The following is a 22,178-nucleotide window of genomic DNA, read 5'->3' on the forward strand; positions in this document are numbered from 1 at the left end:
TACGGGATAGTTCTAGAAACAAGAGGGCGTGAGAATTGTCACGTGATCTCGATGACGCAAGAATATGTTTCCAGTTATTTTGTATTTCAGAGGTATATAATTTACAAATGTATAAAAATATCGCCAGAGTTCTTCCATCACAAAAACTGAAAACCTTGGTTTTATAAATATCCCATCAGAATATTGCTTTTTAGTGGATTTAAAAAAAAAACATGGTTTATCCACACGAAAAACATATTTACTTGAATACTCCAATTTTATTTAGGTTACATGCTTATTGCTGACGATTATTATCTGGTAACTTTGTCTCATTAAATATTAGTACTTGTCTAAAAAACTCAACTTATTAATCTACAGAATTATAACTAAAACCTTATAAATGTAATTCACCATGGGAACTATTGTCCAGCAAATCGACAAAATTAGGTGGGATGTGCATCGAATAACAAACTGTTCTGAAGTCAAACATATCTGTTGAAAAATTAACTTCATATAACAAGAGGTGTACAATAATCAGTGACGGTAAGTTGTTCTTAAGAAAACTACATGTATATACATTAAAAGGAACGATCACACAAAGTTGTTGAAGAATTAGAATGTATTTAGACAGTTTCATACAATTTTAGACACTTCTGTCCATTATTTAACGATCAATTTACAGAAGTTAAACAAAATCTTATGAAACTGTAACTTTAAAAACGTGGTATACACTCTACTGGGTAGGATTTAGATATTCCCACGAGGCACAATTGTGTTCTTTTCAAAGCAACCGGCTCATGCACATAGCGGAACTCACATGGAACTGTGTAATTTTAAAAACATGTGGTACAAACTCAAATGGGTGAGATTTCGACATTCCCCCGAGGAACAAGTGTGCGTATTTTCTAAGCAACCAACCCACACACAGAGTGGAAATTAATGAAATCAACCCCGACGTCGACAGTAATCCAGTGTCGTCACTTGACGTTTTCTAATGTTCTAGCAGTTCGAATCTGCTCCCCCCCCCCACCCTTTTAGTGAAAAGCCACACACACAGCAGCAAAAAGGCTCAACTAGAAGAATTTTCAGTAATAACTGAAAAAACATTCAAATAATCTAGTTTATCCAGAAAGTTTAAAAATTAAAGAAATTATTCTAACACACATTGCGTTTTTCATAAATATCACACCAAATATCTCAAAAAGTATAGCAAACGTCAGCAAAACCAGACAAAACTTTTAAAGACACAATCCAGTATATCAGTTTTATGGAATGACTGACGTGAATGTTAGGCAATTTATAAATCAAAAACCACAATGAAAGGCAAGGTAACAAAAATGAAATTGGTGATATTTTTACATTTTGACATTCCTAATAATTAAAGGAAGGAAGGAGTTCATTAACACGAGTACCAGCGAAGATTAACAAATACAGTTTTAAAACGACACATTAAATTAATATAACCAATCGCTTAATGATCACCAACTCCAACCAGGCGTTACACAAACATTGACTATGTAGAGCAAATCCAGGCACTTGTCACATTATTCTTTGCCATTATAACTCTAGAAATAATTTCAGGTTTTTAAACATTATATTCACAAATCAAGCGTAATATTTAAACATTATCACCAGAAAATAATTTCGATTTTCTTAAACATTATATTAAAACCAATGTAGTTGTTAATACCTTATACTGTTCTGTTTTTTTACTATTGTTAGGACAGCGGTAGTCATGTGACTCTGGTAACACGTCATGATATTCTCGAAGGATCGGGAAACATCACGAATAATCCAGTATGTGCTTGGCGCCCTCTATTCCTGTATACAAGTGCGCCGGTTAACGCGAGACTAATCAATCGGAATTGAATTGCAGACAAGCAGAGATAAATCCGGACAATTGAGTCAAGCACGGTAGTGACCGTAAGTAAGTGCGTGAATCATTGTGAATTATAGCGTGTGTTTAAAGTGACTGTGGAAATTAAATGTATTACAAAGTTGAATTAATAGAGAATAAACTAGTTTTATTTAAGAAAGGACTTGTATCGCTAAAGTTTCTTCGGAAAGAATTTTTACAGAAAATTAACAAATGAACAGAGACGTAACACTACTAACTCTGGAAACACTGATGTTTTTATCACTAAAGATAATGTCAGATTTTTTACACTACTGGCATAAAATACCCGGGCGTGGTTCAAAGGCCCTATCATGATTCACAGAGGCCCAAATGTACCAGTCAAGCTCGTACTTATCTCCAGTTGCTTCTATAGCTACACTAAGGGGGTCCATACCCTTTAAAAAATCGTTAGGACATCCACCTGCAAGTGTGCCAAGATTGGTCTCGCTATCTTACAAGTGAGGGTATGAACACAGTTTCAAACATGGCGCCCCGAGATCTTGAGTGGAGCCATGATGCAAGATTCGGGTTCAGCGACCATGAAAACCTACTCTTAGAGCGCAACATCCCTGGGCAACCTTCTGGAGGTGTTTGTTTTAGCCCCACCTTGGTATGGGAGGACTATGTCATATCAGACAGACTGTAGCACTGCTTATGTTGGGATGGCTCGGATTGTTCATCGAAATGGTATTTTAAATATCTTCTCAATAGGTCATCAAAACTTTACAATACTACACAGTGTTTCATTTTATAACAATGTGTAATGACTGAGTCACAAGTTCTGGGAATGTCTGAATATATCATAGCAAAAAGATTGAATTTCTTGTTGTTCTTTCTTCTGCTTCTTTTTATTAGATGATAATTCAAAAACCAAAACAATGGTGTCAACCAATTTCACTGAGGTGATATAGTTTCAAACGTAGTATCCGCTTTTATAAGTATTTTTAACTAGTAGTAATTAAAAAAAAATCATAATTCTAGTTGAAACGATGTTGTCATTGCCCCTTGAAGGTAGCTTTCTTATAGAAATGTGGTGTTCCTTAAAAAGCTAAAGTACAGGGTGAAACAGGAATCACAAGCCAATAATAGATAAACAATAAATATTACAATTGTAACCTCATTGTATTTAGAACTGGGTTATAAATACAATTTTCCTATGTCTATTGAAACACTACATAAAAAAGCAAGCAAACAAATAAAGAAAAAAACTTTTCAAGAAAGGAAGTAAATGTAGTGATGGCTAATATTAATCCTTCAAAAATAATGCAAAGAACATAGTAGGGATGGCATTTGCACCATTCTTACATAATAGCACAATCAAGAAGTAACATATAGCAATATAAGTATCTATAAATATTCAATCACAATTGAGATTAATTTATCCAATTTTTTGTCTGTTAACATTCTACTACACTGTGTGCCTGTGCTATTATGTAGAGGTGATGCAAATGCCATCCCTACTATTTTGTTTGCCTTGTTTTTGGAGGATTGATATTTGCCATCCGTATATTTATTACCTTTTTTGAAAAGTTTTTCTTTACTTGTACATAAGGACATTCCCTAGACCACCCCCCAAGTTCGCTTGCCAAGTCAGGTCCTGCTAGCTCCAGAACTGTGGGAGTTAGCTAGACATACATATATACAAAGTTACAAGCTGAATTAATATAGGATATATAAAAATACTATTAGTTTTTTTTGTGTGTTTTTTTACCAACATATCTTACGGGCAGCATCGTATCCTGTAAAAGTTGTTAAGCAAGTAATGAGAGATGAAATATTTAAAAGTTCGATATATAACAATTCATCACTGTAAACAAACTAACATTTACAATCAAGCTCATCCATTTCTTTCAGTAAAACGACAAAAGTAAATAAATAAGAACAGTTTAATTACGATGTTCACTTAAAATTTATTTCTTTACATCAACGTCACGAGAACGTGATTTTCATTTCCATGCCTACAGGACAGACAGCGTCCCTAACGTCTTGGTTTTGTTTTTATTTTGGATGGGTGTTTCTGTCACAAGTATATTCATTTTTTAGTACCAAATGAATTCAACAGCAGATTGAATACGCAACTCAAACTTCATTTTATACTATCTCTTAACACAACCACTTCACTTAATTATTTACCTCACTTTCACAGCAAGGAGGTTAGTTTTTAAAAGACGAAGCTGTTGCAGACTAAAGGAATGCAAGTAGAAGTTCGTATAATGTGATCAGATATCAAAGTTAACACCTTTAATCACTTGATATACGATATTCTACGTGTTTACTAAACTAGTTAAGGGATAAATCTTTCAATGCGGGGAGTCATAATACAGTATACAACACAGAAAGTTCCGTAATAACAACTGTGTGGTATTCGGGAGTATGACGAAATGTAATAAAATTCAACAGTGATGTAATACTACATTAGAAGTCAGTTTGTAGTTTAAACATAATAAAACTGTTTCATCATCGTGTAAATACAATAGCTATAAATTATCCTTAGTCTGGGTGTTTATTATAAGTATCACGACTACAACTGCAAGTGCAGCAAAATTTATATAGGCAGTGTACTGAAGGTACAGCATACGAACGTGGTAATTCAAAGATTGATGTAGTGCACAGTTACCCGATCTGAAAATCTAGATTTTCGAGGATTACTTCAGAAAAGAATGTACGAAGTTATCTGTTGCAGGTTTACTGAAAAACAATACACGGTGACGTAGTATGAGTGAAATAAGACAATTTATTTTCTCTTAATAAGTTGCACGTTGGTAGCTGACTGTCGTAGCGGTAGGACTATTTCGAACGAGAAGCAAAGATGTAGGGGTAAATGAAGAAGTTGAGTTGCACTGAATTACAGGGGGTAAAACCAAACTGCAGGGATAAACTAAAAATAAAGTGGGAACAACCAGCATAAGCAAATATTAGACAGTCCTGCGAATTTAAAGTTCATAAAAGTTGTTTTGGTTTGATTAACAGATTTTCCATAATTCAGCTACGCAGATTTCGATAATAATATTCTTTTTTTTTTTCTATCGCATAAGGATTTTTGACAAATCGGGAAGAGAAAAACTTACTTAAATCAAATAATTCTTTCGTTTACCACAAAGAACATTTTTATTATTATGTTTGGGTTCTAGAACGAACGATAAGAATCACGTCGCGATTGGTCTAGAGAAATCTATAGTCAGTGGTTCTCAATATTTTAAGCATAACAAAATGTGACCCGATTTCAATGAAAATGATTCACTTATGTAAAAGTACATACGACGTTTTGTGAAAAATCTGTACGTGATGGAGAAAAATTGATATAATTTTCAGAATCAGCGTACAGGAATTACCGTAGAACATGTAAAAATTTCAAGGCAATAAAACCATCGCAGGCCTGTGTTATTAAGCTTCAAATACACATAGGGGAATTTCAAGTTAAACATCTAGAACGATCTGTAGCATACAACTAACTAAGGCATAAAGCAGAAACACAGATCCTTGACCGGACAGAAAAAATTCATGTTGAATTTGGCACATAACCTCGACCGGATTTAGCCTGTTTCAGAATCACAACATAGCAAAAAATTCTGTATATCAATGAAATACGCACTGTAGAAGAGTAGGGTTCATAATATCTACAAACTAAACCAGTACATACTTTCACTGTAAAAACTGAACATAGTATTAATTTGGAAAAAACAAACAAAAAACAACGAAATATTACATAAATACATACACAAATCATGCTCCATTTTTGTTTGTTTTTCGAAACGAACGACACTGAAAAAAAACCTATACACAGCAGTGGATGTTCTCTCTCTACGATGACTGCATATTGTTAGTCCATTTCAATGAGGGACTTCAAATTCTTAACACACATCAACAAAGGGGACTCCAAAACCTTAGTCTATTCTAAACGTTGGAAGATTAAAAATTCTTAGCCTTATCTGAAAGCCCGGGATCTTCAAATTCGCAATATATTTGAACGTCAAACACGCAAAACTCAGTCACCTGAATGCCTGGGAGTCCAAAAAAACAGACTAACGAAAAACTAAGGACTCCAAAACTCTTTTTCAGTTTTAACGCAAATTTTTACAGTTCATTAAAGTTAAGACTTCAAAGCTGCTCCGTTAGGTCGCCATAGCAATTTGAATATATAAGTGAGCTTTACGATAGTTAATATATTCATATTTAATTAGTTTGGTGTTTGTAATGTTTGAGAATAATTTGGGTCCGTTCTATTTCAATAGGCATTTTGCTTTTTATTTTGTTTAATCAGAGTCACCAACAGTCTTAACTATCTAATTTTTGTCAAATAAATCACTCTTCTCACACGAGCAACAAATTATATTTAAAAAATTACTGAAATATATATAAAAAAATCTGGTTAAGAAAAGTCATGTGCGATTTTCGAAGCGTTGGAGAAATATGCATATTTTAACTCAAATACACACATGAGTGAAGACAATTCAGATTTACAAATCATGTTGAAATCTCAATTCAGGACTCTTTTTTTTAAAAAAGTTACCTATTATAGCTACGACATAAGAAATCAAAGGTACCATCCTTGAAAGCTTCAAATTGACCAGCAGCATTTTCCTTGTCACGTTTTTACATTCCAAAGTGTTAGGTCGACTTATGCAAATTTAGTAAGACTTGCTAGATCAGCAGACAGAACAGGATTACATTACTGCCACAATGTGTATTCGTATACGATCCGAGAAGTTATTTCTGAGTTACAAATTCTTACACACTACAAAATTGATAGAAAACGTATCCTGCTTCTTGATTCAACTTCCTTTATTACGCAGAGGACCAGAATTCAACTATATAAAATCTGCCTAATATACAGTTTGGGATGTTTTAAAATTTTAGATTTTTGGTTATTTGGTGATTGGGTTTATTGGCGCAAAGCAACATGGCTATCTACGCTAAACCATCGGTGTAAAGATAAAAACAAAGGATAAAACTCCAATAAAACGTAAAAAATAAATCAAGTTAAAAGCTAAAAGATGGTAAAAACTCAGATTTAAAAATGCCAATGGCCCGTAAACAGCTAAAAACACGATCAAGTTGGACAATGTCACCATCGCCAATGACACTGTCCAATTTCAGGGGTAAACTCTTAGACAGTGCGTGTCTAAAATGGTGCCGCCGCTCACAGTAGTAACGACTGCACGACAGTTAAATGTGGCTGTTGTGACTTGAGTGTCACAAAGGCCATACATTGGTGGATCAGTCTCAGGCAAAAGAAAACAATGAATTAAAAACTGACCAATGCGTAGCTTAGCCAAGACAATTTCCTTCTTCCGATCCTTATGGAAACAAAACAGTTAAAGAACAGCGGATGGTTTGATCTGGAAAAGCTTGTTATGACGTTGCTCACTCCAAGTCGACTGCCAACTGTCGTGAAGCCGGGCCACGAACAGAGGACCGTAGTCCATTTAAGGGACGGCACGGCTGTGACAGCACCAGAACAGGCGGACTTAGCTGTGGTGTCAGCAAGCTCGTTCCCGCGAATACCGACATGACCAGGTATCCAGAAAAACTGGATAGAAATGGAAGATAGAGAAAATGTCCAGTCGTTGTTGAATATCGACGAGAACAGGGTGAGAACTAACGTTAAGCAAAAAAAAAAAAAAAAAAAAAAAAAAAAAAGGGCAGCAGAGACCTAAGAGAGTCTGTGTAAATAATACAATCAGTGTGTTGCATAGTTTCTATGTGATCCAGGGTAAGAGAAATGACATACAACTCGGCAGTAAACACAGAAATTGTAGAAGGGATCCTGCGAGGAACCACCAAGCCTCAACAAACCATGGCAGAACCCACAGAGTCACCTTATTTTGAACTATCCGAAAAAAATGGGAAAAGAAGAATGGTTCGAAAGATGTTTGGTAGAGAGAAGATTGTACTTCCAATCGGGAGTATCCACCTTCCTAAGATGACTCAAAGAAAGTTCACAGGTGGGGATGGTAAGAAGTTATGATGGAATGAGCTGAATATTGGAGTGAGCAATATGATCCAATGACAGACCCAATTCAGCTAGCTGCACTTGGATGCGAAGGCCAAAACGAGGAATGGCAGACCGTCTATTCCGAAAAAGTGTAGCCCACTGAGGAAGGAAGACAACTCCAGGTGGGATGCTGTGGTAAGGATCGAAGTTTAATAGCATATTTTAAAGAAAGTTGCAAATGGTGGAGGTTAAGAGGAGATTCGTGGGACTCAGTGTACAAACTCTAGATTGTAGAAGTGTGGAAAGCCCCCGTGCACAATTGAAGCCCCCTATGGTGAATAGGGTCAAATATCTTCAAGGCAGAGGCCCTGAAAGAATCAGAGATCCATAGTTAAGTTTGGATAGAATAAGGGCATGACAGATCTTGAGCACAGAACATTGTTCTTCTCCCCATAAGATGGAAGAGAGGACACAGAGGATGTTCAGTGCCCTTGTACACTTGACACCTAGCTGCCTGGTGTGAGAAATGAAAGTAAGCTTACAGTCAAAGTTAAACCCAAGAACTGTGCTTCAGGAACTACAGGAAGGACAACATCACCAAGATGGAGCTTGGGATTGGGATGTAAACCCCATTGGTGGCAAAAGTGCATGCAAATGGTTTTGGAAAAAGAAAGGTAAAACAGTTTCCTGTGGCCCACTTCAACAAGCAATTGTGGAAAGTCTGAAGCTGCCACTCAATAAACGTCATGTTTGACGACTAACACGAGATGTAGAAATCATCGACATAGAGCCCATTTGCAACAGTAGGAGGAAGTTGTTTAGTGATAGATTTTATCTTGATACTGAAAAGGGTGACATTAAAGGCAGTCCTGAGGGACTCTAACTTCCTGTGTGAAAGAATGGGAAAGGGTCGAACCACACAGACTTGGAATCGCCTGTTGAGTAAAAAATTATGAATAAAAATGGGTAAATGGCCACACAATCCATAGGAGAGGAGATCCTGCAAAATTCCATACCTCCATGTAGTGTTGTGAGCCTTCTCAGAATCAAAGAAAATTGACACAAGATCTTATCTCTGGAGGAAGGCTTCCCTGATCGAGGTTTCAAGTCGAATCAGGTAGTTGATGGTGGAGTGCTGTCAACAGAACCCATACTGGGTGGGAAGAGGAGGTTTTTGATTCAAGGAACCAAACAAGATGAGCGAAAATTTACACAGACAGCTAGTCAAAGCAATTGGAAGATAATTAGAAGGAATCTTTGGTTCCTTCCCAGGCTTAGAAAAAGTTAGAGTAATAGCCTGGTGCAAAGCATCAGGAAAAACATTCTTCTGAAAGATCCAGTTAAAAACAACCAGAGAAGAGCAAGAAAGGCAGCAGAGACAGATGATGCAGCATCTCAAAGTGAATGTCATCGAGCATGACCAATGTACTGCCAGAACAACGAAGAGCAAACTTAAATTCCACCAGTGTAAAGGGGCAATAAAATCCTATAAATGATCAGTCCGAAAAGAAAGAGGTAATTACTTGATGGCCAAGAAGGTGGGGAAGAAACAGAAATGCTGGAGTGATAAGAAGAGCACTCCCTGTGAGTATCAGCGATTATCTGTACGTCAGCAACTTCCTGGCCATTGGAGAGCAAGCTAGAAAGGGGGATGGGATGCATACCTCCTATGGACCTTTCTAATCTTGTCTCATATGACTTTGGAACTGGTGGTAGAAGAGACTGCTGGTTGTGAACTTAATCCAAGATTCCTTTTGGCTTTGACATTGGACCTGCCGAGCATGAGCACAGGCCCGCTGGAAAGCAATGTGATTGGAAAGAGTGGAATACCTGCAAAAGGTATCCAAGGCCCGTTTCTGAGCCTTCTGGAGACCACCATGGACGAGGATACCATGGGAAACGTGTCATAATTTTGGATATAGAACGAACAGCTGCTTGAATGATACAATCAGGTACTGCCTCCATGCAGTCGTTAATATATAAAAGACTAACGACAGCAGGAGCATGTTCCGAGAGAGAGGTGAAAGAGAGTCAGTTAGTCTGGTCCGACTTCCAACATGGTACTCGGGTCGGGTGGCATCGACCAAGGCTAATCCACCTCAAAATGATGGGGAAATGATCACTGCTCCATGGATAATTGTCAACCCTCCAAGAAAAAGTGAGAAGAAAGGGAAGGGGAACAGAAAGATAGATCAACAGCAGTGAAAAGACTGACTAGGTGCATGAAAATAGGTAAAAGAACCAGTATTGAAGAGAAACAGGTTATGATTCGAGAGCATTTGCTCCACAAAACGACCCCTCCCATCAATATCAGCACCACCCCAAAGGGGATTATGTCAGGTAAAGTCAGATGAAGAAAGAAGACAGCAACTATTCTATAAAAGCATCAAGGTCTGACTGATCTTAAGTCTCTCTGGGAGACAGGTAGAGAGATCAAACAGTGATGTACAACCCAAGGATATACAGATGACTACGGCCAACAAGGGTGTATCGAGTGTGCACAGACAAGGTGGGTACACGCTGGTCAACCAGCAGTGCCACCCCTCCATGAAATCATCCATACTACAAGCTGTTATTCCAGTATAAAAACTTCCAAAACGTGACAGTATCAGCAGGTTTCATTAATGTTTCCTGTAAGGAGAGACACACATGGGATGATAGGAATTAATCAAGGCCTTAATGTCATCCAAATTAGAATGAAACCTCGACAGTTGCAATGTATCAAAGTGGCCATTTTTATTAAGGTGGAGAAGAACTGGGTGGATAACTCTTCTGCTTTTGACCACGCCGTTTTATTTAGTAGAAAGAGGTCTGTCGACCTCCATGGAACCTGCCCTGGGTCGATTGGGAAAATCTCTGTCAGTAGAAGCAGATTCCAGTGACTGAGGGTGTCAACGAATAATCATTCTGCATCTTGGAGCTGAAGAAAATGGACCCGAGCAGTCACTGGATGAAATGATGGGGACAGAGACAGGAGTAAACATGGACTTGTCAACTCGTGCAACCATGGAGGGCAAAATACTTTTCACATGGTGTAAGAAAGACTCTGACGGAAGCACAGAAAGATCTGTCTGCAATCCCACTGTTGCAGTGGAACAGAGAGCAGCAGAATATGTCTGAGATGGAACAGGAGACAACACCTTCCAAACCTATGGATAAGAAACATTATTGATAGTTTTAAGCATTGTACCTCTTTCTCCTCCACCCATTTAGGACAGGAACAAAAATAAAATGGATGGGAATCATCATAATTAATGCAGTGAGGGTCCAGTTGACACTCGTAGGCATCATGGTCTTTACCATCAAAATGAGCACACTTCACAGAACCACAACAAGATGCCTTCGTATGACCAAAACTCTGAAACTGGAAACATCTAATAGGGTTAGGAATATATGACCACACCTTACAGTTATGATAACCTGCCTTAATGTGGAGATATAAATGTCAAAATCAGAACATTAGTAGGCAGCATAATTCCTTTATGAGTGGAGATACGTCTCACCACAGAAACGCCTTGGCTGGAGAAACCAGCGAGAATCTCCCACTCAGGGATGTTCCGTAAATCCCTCTCAACTATGATTCCTCGGGAAGAATTTAAATAGGCATGGAGAGTAACCTCAATAGGTATATCCCCAATGACCTTCGAATTCAGGAGGAGTTTGCTGTGTTTAGGTATAGAAGTTTCCACCAAGATGTCTCCAGAATGAGCTTTTTGACTGACTTTGAAAAGCCCTCTAAAACCTTCTGAATGAAAAAGGGAGACATTTGTCCTAATGATTTCTCAGTCAAAGAACAAATTATGAGAAAACGAGGTACAGAAATAGTAGAAAGTGGGGATTGGAGATCATTCTTCCAAACGTGGTTGCTTTACGATTAACTGTTTTTTTAGTTTTCAATGATTGGGGAATCCATAATAAAATGAAAAAGGTTCAGTGCCCACTGACCCCACCCACCATGGAGTATTATGAGGGGATGCACTACCATTCATGATGTTAGAAAAACACGTAGGTTCAAGAAGTCTTGATAGAAATGAATAAAAACCCTTTAACCCGAGCACTTTCAAAAGGTGGTGGACCCTCGGGTTATAGGGTTTTTATACATTTATAGGGGACGCACTACAATGGCAAACAATGACATTGTAGCAATACCAGGGCTTCGTGAGCACTATACCCAAACACCAGCATCAGACATAATGTCCACAACACCTGTTGAGAATGCCCAACACTAGTACTCAGTTGACTCTAGTACAACAGGACCAGCAGACCGACCCTGAGGGAGCTGCCTCAAGACCACCCATGTACAGGAATTCAAGGCCAAAGTGGTGTGTTAAAGTGCCAAGGATAAGGGGTTGGAACCACCACAATTGACATAGTGAGGGTCCAGAAGACATTTGTAGGCATCATAATCGTTGCCACCACAAGAGCACATATCAAATAATCATGACAAGATACCTTAGAATGTCCAAACTGCTGGCATTGTAAACATCGGAGAGGGTCAGGAATATAAAACTACATCTTACAGTTCAGATAACGTGCCTTGACAGTGGCAGGCAGAAATGGTGATGTAAACATTTGTAGGCAGCATAATTCCATCTTTACAAGTGGAAGTACGTCAAATAGCAAAATTCTCCAACTCTGGGATGTTTCGTAAATCCTTCTCAACAATAACCTCTCGTGAGAAATTCAAAGTAGCATGGGGAGTAACCTCAATAGGCCTTTGACCTTAGGAGGAGTTTGCTGTATTTTGATGTAGATGTTTCCACCAATATGTCCCCAGAACGTAGCTTATTAAATTATTTTGGAGAGCCAGCAAGCAGCAAGCCACGCTAATCCCTTCTGAATAAAAAAAAGGGGAGATATTTGTCCTAAAGTTTTGTCAGATAAAGAAAGCAGAATGAAAAACAAAGTACAGGAAAAGAAGGGGTGGTGACTGTTGTCCCGAGTCTTCAAAGTGTGTTCGCTTTCCTATCAATGTATTTTATTTATTTTTTTGTCACTAGGCAGGATCCATAAAAATAGAGATAATTCAGTACTCACTGACCCCATCCACCAAGGAGCCCTACGTGGGGGGTGCACTACAACACCAAAAATTATGTCCACAACACCTGTTGAGAATGTCAACACTGGCACTTAGTTCACCCAACAGGACCAGCCGTTTGACCCAGGGGAGCCACTTAAAGGCCACCCATCTACAGGAATTCAAGGTAAAAGTGATGTGTTAAAGTGCCATTGACATAAACTGACCCATCAATGACACCCCTCAACCACCAGGATCGTCTCCTCCTCTTCACTGGTCGCCACACACAGCAAATACGTGGGAGAATGTTCAAATCCCAGAGGAGATAAACTGAAAATACAGAAACTTTCCTGGGAGGCACCCCTCACCACGTACAGGAAACTATCTCGAGGGGTAGATTTTTGAACTTGGGAGAACGACATATTAAGAATATGCACTTTCCTTAGAAGTAAATTAATGTAAGCATTTTCAGGGATTCATAAGTTATGGCCTTACAAGATTACAGTCTACAGAATTAGAATCAACTTGTTGTGCTGTTTCGTGTTTAACAATAATGGTTGAAATTAAATTTTGGACTTTTGGTAGGACATCTACTATACAAGCTTCTGCGTGTCTGTCATAGTAATGTTCATTCTAAACATCAAATTCTGGGAAATATATGTGGGAACGTTCAATTCATTCGAAATACAAGACATGCGTACACTTGTACGAATCTAACTATGACTGTAACCCAACAAAAATAGACAGTCATTACTTTGAAAAAGAAAAGAAAAAAAAAGAGAAAGAAGGAAAGAATATGAGCCAAGTCCGATGACGTCACTGTGTGTCTAGGCTGCTTTCGTCGGGTTTAAACACAAATACATATGAATACACTTCCAACTAACTGCTCACGCTTGTCCTTCTAAATTATAGGTTTCGAAGTTCACGTTTTTACAGGTTGTTATCCGTTGTTGTTTTTTTCGTATAATTTCTGTAACATACGTTCTATACTTATCAGACCTATACACATATTGCAAAATGCAATGAACAATTTCAATACTTATTTAATGAACAGTGTATGGGTATGTGATGCAGAATTAGCGGCTGATCCAATTTTAAGCTATAAAAATTGGGGGATTTATCATATTAAACTCAAAAATAATAATATTTGAACGAAATGTTTCGTCTTTACCTATTATATTCAATATATACTAGTTACTAAACATTAAATGTAATTAATTTTATTAGAAGAGTCATATTTGGAAGTATTTGAACGTGACAGATAACGTTTCCAAGTCTAGTTATCCATTATGTTAATTCTTAATCCAATATGAATTACGTTATCAGAACTCAACTGCTTAGCACAATTAAAATAAACTGGAAATGAATCATCCTTAAATAATGGGGTGGAGGCATTCATTCATACCCACACACACAAATATATATATATAATTTTTTCGATTATTCAATTCTCTTCTACCAGTGTGAGAAGGGTGAAAAAATTGGGATATTGGGACACCCCCTCCTGTCGTGACTCGAGAGAGGGGGTAATGAAAGTATTTTTGGTCAGCTATTCCAAACAGAGGCGGGCAGGAACAATTAACTATAAATTTATTTTAACCGGCCTTGTTATAACCGTTTTAGCATATTTTGATATACGGTTTTTATCTACAACCTACAGCACAAATACTATACAAACACAAATCTTGAGTTTTGTACTAAAACTAGTTTGTCCGATCTAGCCTATATGACGTCAGAAGTTCGCCATAACCATGATCTTTCAAGCCTTCAAACTATTTCTTAGTTCAACTTTTTTCTATGTTGTTACTCATTCATTAGTTATCAACTATTCATTCGTCATCAGACCGGTTATACAACTAAACTATATATGTGTGTGTCAAGGTAGTTATATATATGTGTGTGTGTGTGTGTGTGTGTGTGTGTGTGTGTGTGTGTAATGAGAGTCAGTGTCTACGTGTGTGTTTGTCACGTAACTATTCCTAACCCGTTAGTCGCACCCACTTCTAACTACTGCCAAATGAATCGTCTCGGTCCCGAAGTTTAAACAAAGATAAACTTTTCACCCAACCCCTTAGGGAACTTGGGTATTTCGCTAAACCACTTTTACAAGAATTTCCCAAAAGCGTACCCCAAATTTGGCATTGATTTATATTAGAGCATGTAAATAAGTAGGCCTGCTAATTACCGTTCGTAAATTAGTTTAAGCTTTAAATTTGCATTATAACGGCCCTGTAAATGTGGGTCATAGGGTCACGAGTTCGCTATATACTTCACACAGTACTGCAGTATCATGACGTCTATGGTCGAAGGTGGCTGAATAATTGGACATTGTATAGCAGCGAGTATTACTTTGTTTTTCGCTGTGTTTTGTTAATTTTGCCACCCAACTCCTTAGAAGTAGCTACTTTGTCGAATACTATAACGTTATTTATGAGTTTTGAATTTTATTCGTTCATCACATTTCAATAATTTCATTGGGTAAAAAAGTCTAAATAAATTTAAGGATAAAAATGATATATATAATAGGTGAAAACAGTTTTGTTACTTTACCATTTAGCCCTAAACTTTGAAGTCATTATATTTAAATAGCTTCAAGGTTGTGACACATTTATTACGTCAGCTGCTTTCTGAACAATCTCTTAACAAAAACATGTCAGGATGTATGGCAAGAAGGATTGGACATTGTCTAATAGCTCACATGCCGGACCGTAATGCCTAATATCCATGTTCACGTCCCACTGTCGCAAAATCACGTTCTGCACTTTACAGCCGCGGGTGCGTTTCACTGCGTTATAAGAGTGATGGTCAAATTCCAGTTTGCGACTAAAGCAGACTAAGAGTTGGAGGAGAGGGGGGGGTGCTGTTGACTAATTCTAGTCTATCAGTTCAAAATTAAGGACGGTTACAATTAGCACTCGTACACTTTACAAGCAAATAACTGAAAAAACTACAACAGATAATATTTCAACACGTCAAAAAGAACATTCAGGTATATCATTGTACTCTTATATTTAACTTATTTTTCTCTCTCTTGCACTTGACCACTTCGTACACACTTTATTATGAAGTAATTTTGACGCTACTAAACCATGTGTAGTTTTGACATATGTGCTCTACCATGGTCGCTTTAAATTAATTGAAGTTCTGTTCTGCGTATTTTACTAAGTGCTGCCAATTTAGTCTAGTGCGAGTTATCTACTTTCAAAACCAATTTATACTTTTCGGGTTTTATTTAAATTCGTAATTTTTTCAATGTTGTTTTTAAATCTGATCAACTAGATTACATTATTATCTAATAAGATTTGTATCATAAATTAAATTCGTAACTTACACATTCACAATGTACCAAAGCGCGAGTTGGTCGTGTGGTAGAACTTTGGATTTCGGAGCTGGCAAGCCGGGTTTTAAATACATGAGATACCAAAAGATATTCCTAGTACTTTAATTTGTGGGTGTATTATACGAGTGACAAACATTCGATCCCTTTGCGCGGAAGGTGGGTGGTAGATCGGACGCTGCTGACTGGTTGCCTTCCCTCTGGACAGTAGTTCAAAATTTTGTTCGGTGGCAGATAGCTTTATCAGCTTTGCCACAAGTACAAAATAGAATGTACCTTGCATGTTAAGTACGAGATATCCTGTAGTATAGTCATTTTAAAGTATCGTATAGAAACCATATCGTTTTTTACAACGCCACTTGTTATGATCATTCAGTGAACGTTGTATAGTTACCCCCTCCCAAAGGCAGAATGTAACAAAATCCTTAGAAAAAAAAAGGATAAGTCGGTGGATCTGTATCTAAACAAAAGCCCATATCAATATGACTGAGTGGTTCATCCAGGAAACCGAGTCATCTCCCCTTCTATGGAATCATAGGTGTAGCTGTAGTGGAGTTACGTTGATCCATGTCGCACTCTAAAAAAACTTCACACATAAACGCGTGCACGCACACACACAAAGAAACAAGAACAAAAAAAAAACCTCACGCACAGTAAGCCTCGTTCTCTACTGTTCCTGTTCTAATTATGGCTATCCCTCCCTGTATCATGCACGAGAATGACGATGTACGATCACACTCCAGTGATATTTTTGAGCCTTCAAATCCTGTGATATCAAGGCATATTTTACCTAAATTCGCATAACCTTACTAAATAGCAAGTGTATTAAACACCAGTGGATGAACTTCTCTTAGATAAAGGTTTAAAAAAATGGTTAAAATGTGGTCATAAAACAAGAAATTGGTACTATACAAAGCGTGAAAAATTTTGTTCGTTAAATATCAAATGAAGTAAAGACAAATTAAAATAATATTATTATTTTTACTTTCTGTGAATATTTTCGTTATAGTTTAAATGCTTCGCTCTAAAGTAAATCCACTGTGTTCTTTAGAGCAATGAGTTTAACGCACAAATTGGCAATAATCCAAGAGTTAGAATTCCCTTGAGACCTGTTATTTAGTATCATTCGCATCATGTTCACGGAACGAATGAACTTTTTATTTTACTTGTTTGTTTTTTAACTTATGTCATCACGAAAATAACATCAAAACATGAAAAAATAAACACATACTAAAAAGCATTGGCTTTAATATATCACGTGGGGGGGGGGGGGGCTCGTGCTTCGCGTATTAAACATTTGTTTGATTGTGGCATTTTGTATTTCGATGCGCAAAGTTTATAAATTGTAAAGGCAGTGTTGTGTATTTAGAGTAATTAAAACAGTTAAGTACCCTGCCTAGACTACTCACATAAAAGGTGAGGTACGAAGAGTTCTGAAAAAATCTGATGGCCGTGCGAGGCGTCCCAATGACTACGAGGTTAAATCTATTCCACAACCACGTGATACCCAACAAATATCTCTGGTACTCTACCTATACACAAATGAAGGAAGTCATGCACAAAATCTTAACACAAACACTTCTGTCTGAAATGGGGTTCTAAAGGATGACAGATCCCATCCCACATACCTTTCCAATTACTATGCATAGTACTATCTACACCCACTCCTTCCTTACGCATATGGTGACGTTGTCCATATTTTATTATTCCTAATTCCATTTGTGCATAGTTGGATAAAGTTTTAGAAGCTTCCCACAAACGCATGCACGCACACACGTTACTTTTTTAGTCATATAGATAATATACCTTAGTTTAAAATTATTCGTTATGTTTATAACTCATTAACTGTAGCACATGCTGATTGTGCTGTTGTTGTTTTGTTTTTACTGCTTCCCACTTGAAAATGGATTAAAACAGAGTAGACATTTTACTTATTATTTTTTTTTAATGAAAACGTTTTATTTTTCCTAGAAACAATTTTCCAGAACAGCGATTCTCAAACTTCAATAACCAGAGGACTCCTTTTAATGGAAATTTTTTTCGTGGACCACCCAAACTTATCGATTAAAAAAAAAAAGATTCTGTGTACATGAAAAGCTGTTTTCCAAAATTAAAAGTTTAAATAAATATTAACTTAATTTTACGAAAAATATTTTTTATTCTATAAATCATTATTTTTTAAATTTCGGACATAACTCGCGGAGTTTGAGAAAGGCTAATGTAGAATATTATTTTAAGTTTAAAATAAACTAATACTATTTTTAATGTTCGCTATATACATTTCATTAATATCAATAAATCCAAGCCATGACAAATTCACATTCATATAAAAAGGAAACTTTTGAGGTCCAAATGGCCCCTTGTTGTCCGCATGTTGGTATAAAAATGTTACTCTTTGTAGAGAAATTAAAATTAAACACATGGGATTATGAATGTAATAGCTTTGAAAGGTCCTCGTGGTATGGTTGAATTATTATGGTGAAAAACGAAATACCTTTTTTAATGACCACTCGATACTCTTATGCATTAAAAAATAATTTTGCTATAATGGATATTGCATTTTATATTCCTACTAATAAAAACTGAACATTAACTTCCCGTTTTCTGATCTTTGCCAAAAAAGCAAAATGGAGAGAGATTGTGTATTTCATATCATCGCCAGTATTTTTATTTCATCTGCTAGAATTCTGGAATTTCACTTGTATTTATTCCTTGTTTCTGCAAAGCATTCTAGTAAAATTACCTACACTATTATCATTATTTTTGCTGTTAAGCACATAGCTGAACAATGGGCTATCTATGATGTGCCCATCACGGGTATCGAAAAACGATTTTGAGCGTTATAAGTCCTCTAACATGCCGCTGAGCCACAGGGGCTTATTATTTTGACAAAGTCTCTCAGATTTAGTATACAGGTTATTACAAAATTATGTTTCCTATTTTGAACGTAAATAGAACAATACTTAACAGACATACAAAATGCATTTTGCATCATCTTGTAGCTTACCGCAAGTTTTATTAACAATATATTCTTTCCACGGCGGAACTACGATTCAGGGTAACGGACGCCATTGCCAATGTGACTGTAGACATGTTAAAGCGAACGTGGAATGAAATGTAGGTTAGACGTGCTGACAGCCACAAACGGTGCACATGTGGAAAAACTACTGATATATAAATAAAACCTCTTTCAGTTAGGCTACAAGATACTGCAAACTAAGTTTTTGTATGTCTATTAGTTATTGTTTAACTTACGTTAAAAATAAGAAAGATAATTTTCGAACACACTGCATATACACACACTCATGCAGACATATACAGAAATGAAAATTATATCAAGTTAACTCGAAACAGACGAAATCCTTGACCCTTTTCCACATTATGATTCTAAAAAAAAAATTGCATCGCTAATTGTACACAGCCAAAGAATGTATGAACAAATTGCTAGTTATACACAGTCAAAAAATGTCCAGGAAAAATCTGCTTAGAAATGCGTATTTTCTATGAACTCTTAACGAATTCTCAAAGGAAAGCATTTCAAGAAAAATACTAGGTAAGCAAAATATATGAATGCAACAGCATTACAAACCTTATAATTATTCATAACTTTGATATACATATAGAAGTATGTTGAATCTCATGGCCCAAAAAACAAATCAATGTGCACACGCACACACAAAAAGCGAACTCGAATTAGAATGTAGGAACGAGCTCAACACGTTTTACTTACTCATCAGAAGAAACAAGTAGTGTCATTTAGTTCCATGGCTGTTAGTGAAACGTGATGTTGAATACATACACTATTTCTTTTTACAAAATTACATTGAGTACATCTTTACTGCACTTTTGAAAAGTTCAAAATAAAGTTTTAATGCTACACGTATAAAGGTTCATATACGTTTAAAAAAGTAACAGAATTAGAAATTGCAAAGCCTTAAGTTCCGTGTATATAGTTTCGCTCAGATCAATAACGCAGCATGACGGTTCTGTCTAAAGGCACCCATTTCCCTATTCATGTTTTCAAATTTAACTTTTCCTAACTGCTTAATTGTCACTTACGTATATTGAATAAAATAAAATTACTATTATAATTACAGGCATTATCATTAAAATACAAGAGTTTATGAGGGAAACATTATTTCCTCAAAAAACAAAATACAAAGAGTGAGTTTAAACTTTTAAAGTCAAGCGTTTTCTTTTTCTCAGGTATAGGTATGGTGGGACAATCTTGATGAACCAAACAGGCCCTTTCTGTATAAACTTCGAAAATAGGCGGGATACAACTAGCAAAACGGATTATGTGCAAATCGATCTGTAGGAATAAAATACTTTTTACACAAAAATATTACTATAAAGGCATTCTATGACACAAACACGAATTATACCTCTTTGATCCTAATACACATTCTGTACAGATGTACTATTAACTGTGTAAGAACAGAACCGAGACCAACGTTTATTTAAAAAAATAATACGTTGAAGCACCCTCTACCTCTTAATAGCGAAACGTTAATTATGGGTGATCGTTAATGGCAAAGTGCGTAATACAAGTAATACGCCACAATTAAATTATGCGATACAGTAATTGTTGTAAGTTATTCCTGGTCCATTTTACTTTGTGGCAATAGAAGAGAGCCTGTGAACTTTACAAACAGCGTAACTGACCGTGATTTATCTAAGTGTAATGATACATGTACTTATAAGTTATAATATTATACATTGTTTTTTGTTGTTGCTTTTTTTTGTATTTTACTTAAGTCTTAAGGCTTGCCTATTGAATCGGTACACGTTCCAAGTATTTTACCATGTTCTGAGAAATTTTGTGCACGTCCTGAACGCAAAATACTTTTAATACCTCAGACTTAATACACATACATGACACATGCTAGATTACGTTACTTAGAGTGCTTAAGAGTTCAAAAATTAAGAAATTAAAACGATTCCCACAAAGTCTATACATAGCACTGCCATAAAACAGTTGCCGACCAAAACTATCGATTATCAATAACGTGCCACGTTGGCTGGGAAGAAACTAAGCTGGCTTTCCAGGTCTAAACTAATATAATGAAATCTATCGTTAATTATACTTAAGTATGAACTTAGTCACGCTTTTAAACATAGTTATAATACAATAAACAAGCAGGCTTATATTTATCCTAAAACTTTTATATATCATAATGCAATCTATGTTACTTTGCGATATTTCTTATTAAAATTGTAACAGCTTACTGTTTCTTCAACATCGTAGGTGATTTGAGGTTCTTCAAGAAGCTGTGCGTCAGACATTTGGGGATATTTTTGATCAAAATTGTACAGAGTTGCTATTAACAGTAAACTCGCTTCTCAATTCGAAAAGTGGTTATGAACCTAGTAATAGTTTACTGGAATTTATCGCTATCGAACTTCGTCGAATATATCTAGACAACTAAATCGGCACGTTCCCCGCAAACCGGGTCTACGCTGAAATTACTCACACTAACGCTCATATACAGAGATTTTAGCGCCATCTCTTAACATTCTCAAAATATTTTTATTTATATTTTGTAATGAAGTTGGTGGTTACAATAATTTCGAAAAACGTGGTAACAACAACAACAACAACAAAAAGCGTTTGAATTTTCAATCTAAACGTCACTATATGCTCTACGTATGTTAAACGCTGAAATCAGAGGCCTCAGAGTTTAGGCATAACCACCTATAATTTAAAACAGCAGTCCAGAGAGAGGGCAACCAGATAACAGCACTCACAGCCTATGCTTAACTAAATAGAAGGACTGACTGTCACTTTTGTAATACATTAACAGCTGGAAGTGCGAAGCGTATTCAGAAGCACGGCGCGGTCTCGAACTAATGTATAAATCAAACGAAGTAATCAGCTATAATTTTAAGGAAAGCTGCGATTTAATAGGATAACTTATGAAAAAGCCAATATAAATAAGTTTAGGAAAAAAAAATAGAATATTGATCCCGAAAATCCATAGTTTCAACAAGTAGTACTGTTAGGTTTTGCCTG

At 36.5% G+C, this 22,178-nt stretch overlaps 1 protein-coding gene across 1 annotated transcript in view; it reads right to left on the reverse strand.

Annotated features, from left to right (window-relative positions):
• LOC106464348 (uncharacterized protein ZK1073.1-like) overlaps nt 1–21,648 on the reverse strand; it is a 66,799-nt gene extending 45,151 nt beyond the window's left edge. Inside the window, exon 1 of the mRNA XM_022392036.1 lies at nt 21,395–21,648. Within this exon, the coding sequence (XP_022247744.1) occupies nt 21,395–21,451 (57 nt within the window). The 5' untranslated portion in view covers nt 21,452–21,648. The remainder of the gene's footprint in view (nt 1–21,394) is intronic.
• Between the last annotated feature and the right edge of the window lie 530 nt (nt 21,649–22,178).

The sequence above is a fragment of the Limulus polyphemus genome, unplaced genomic scaffold (assembly GCF_000517525.1).
Source record: "Limulus polyphemus unplaced genomic scaffold, Limulus_polyphemus-2.1.2 Scaffold1624, whole genome shotgun sequence".
Taxonomy (NCBI): domain Eukaryota; kingdom Metazoa; phylum Arthropoda; class Merostomata; order Xiphosura; family Limulidae; genus Limulus; species Limulus polyphemus.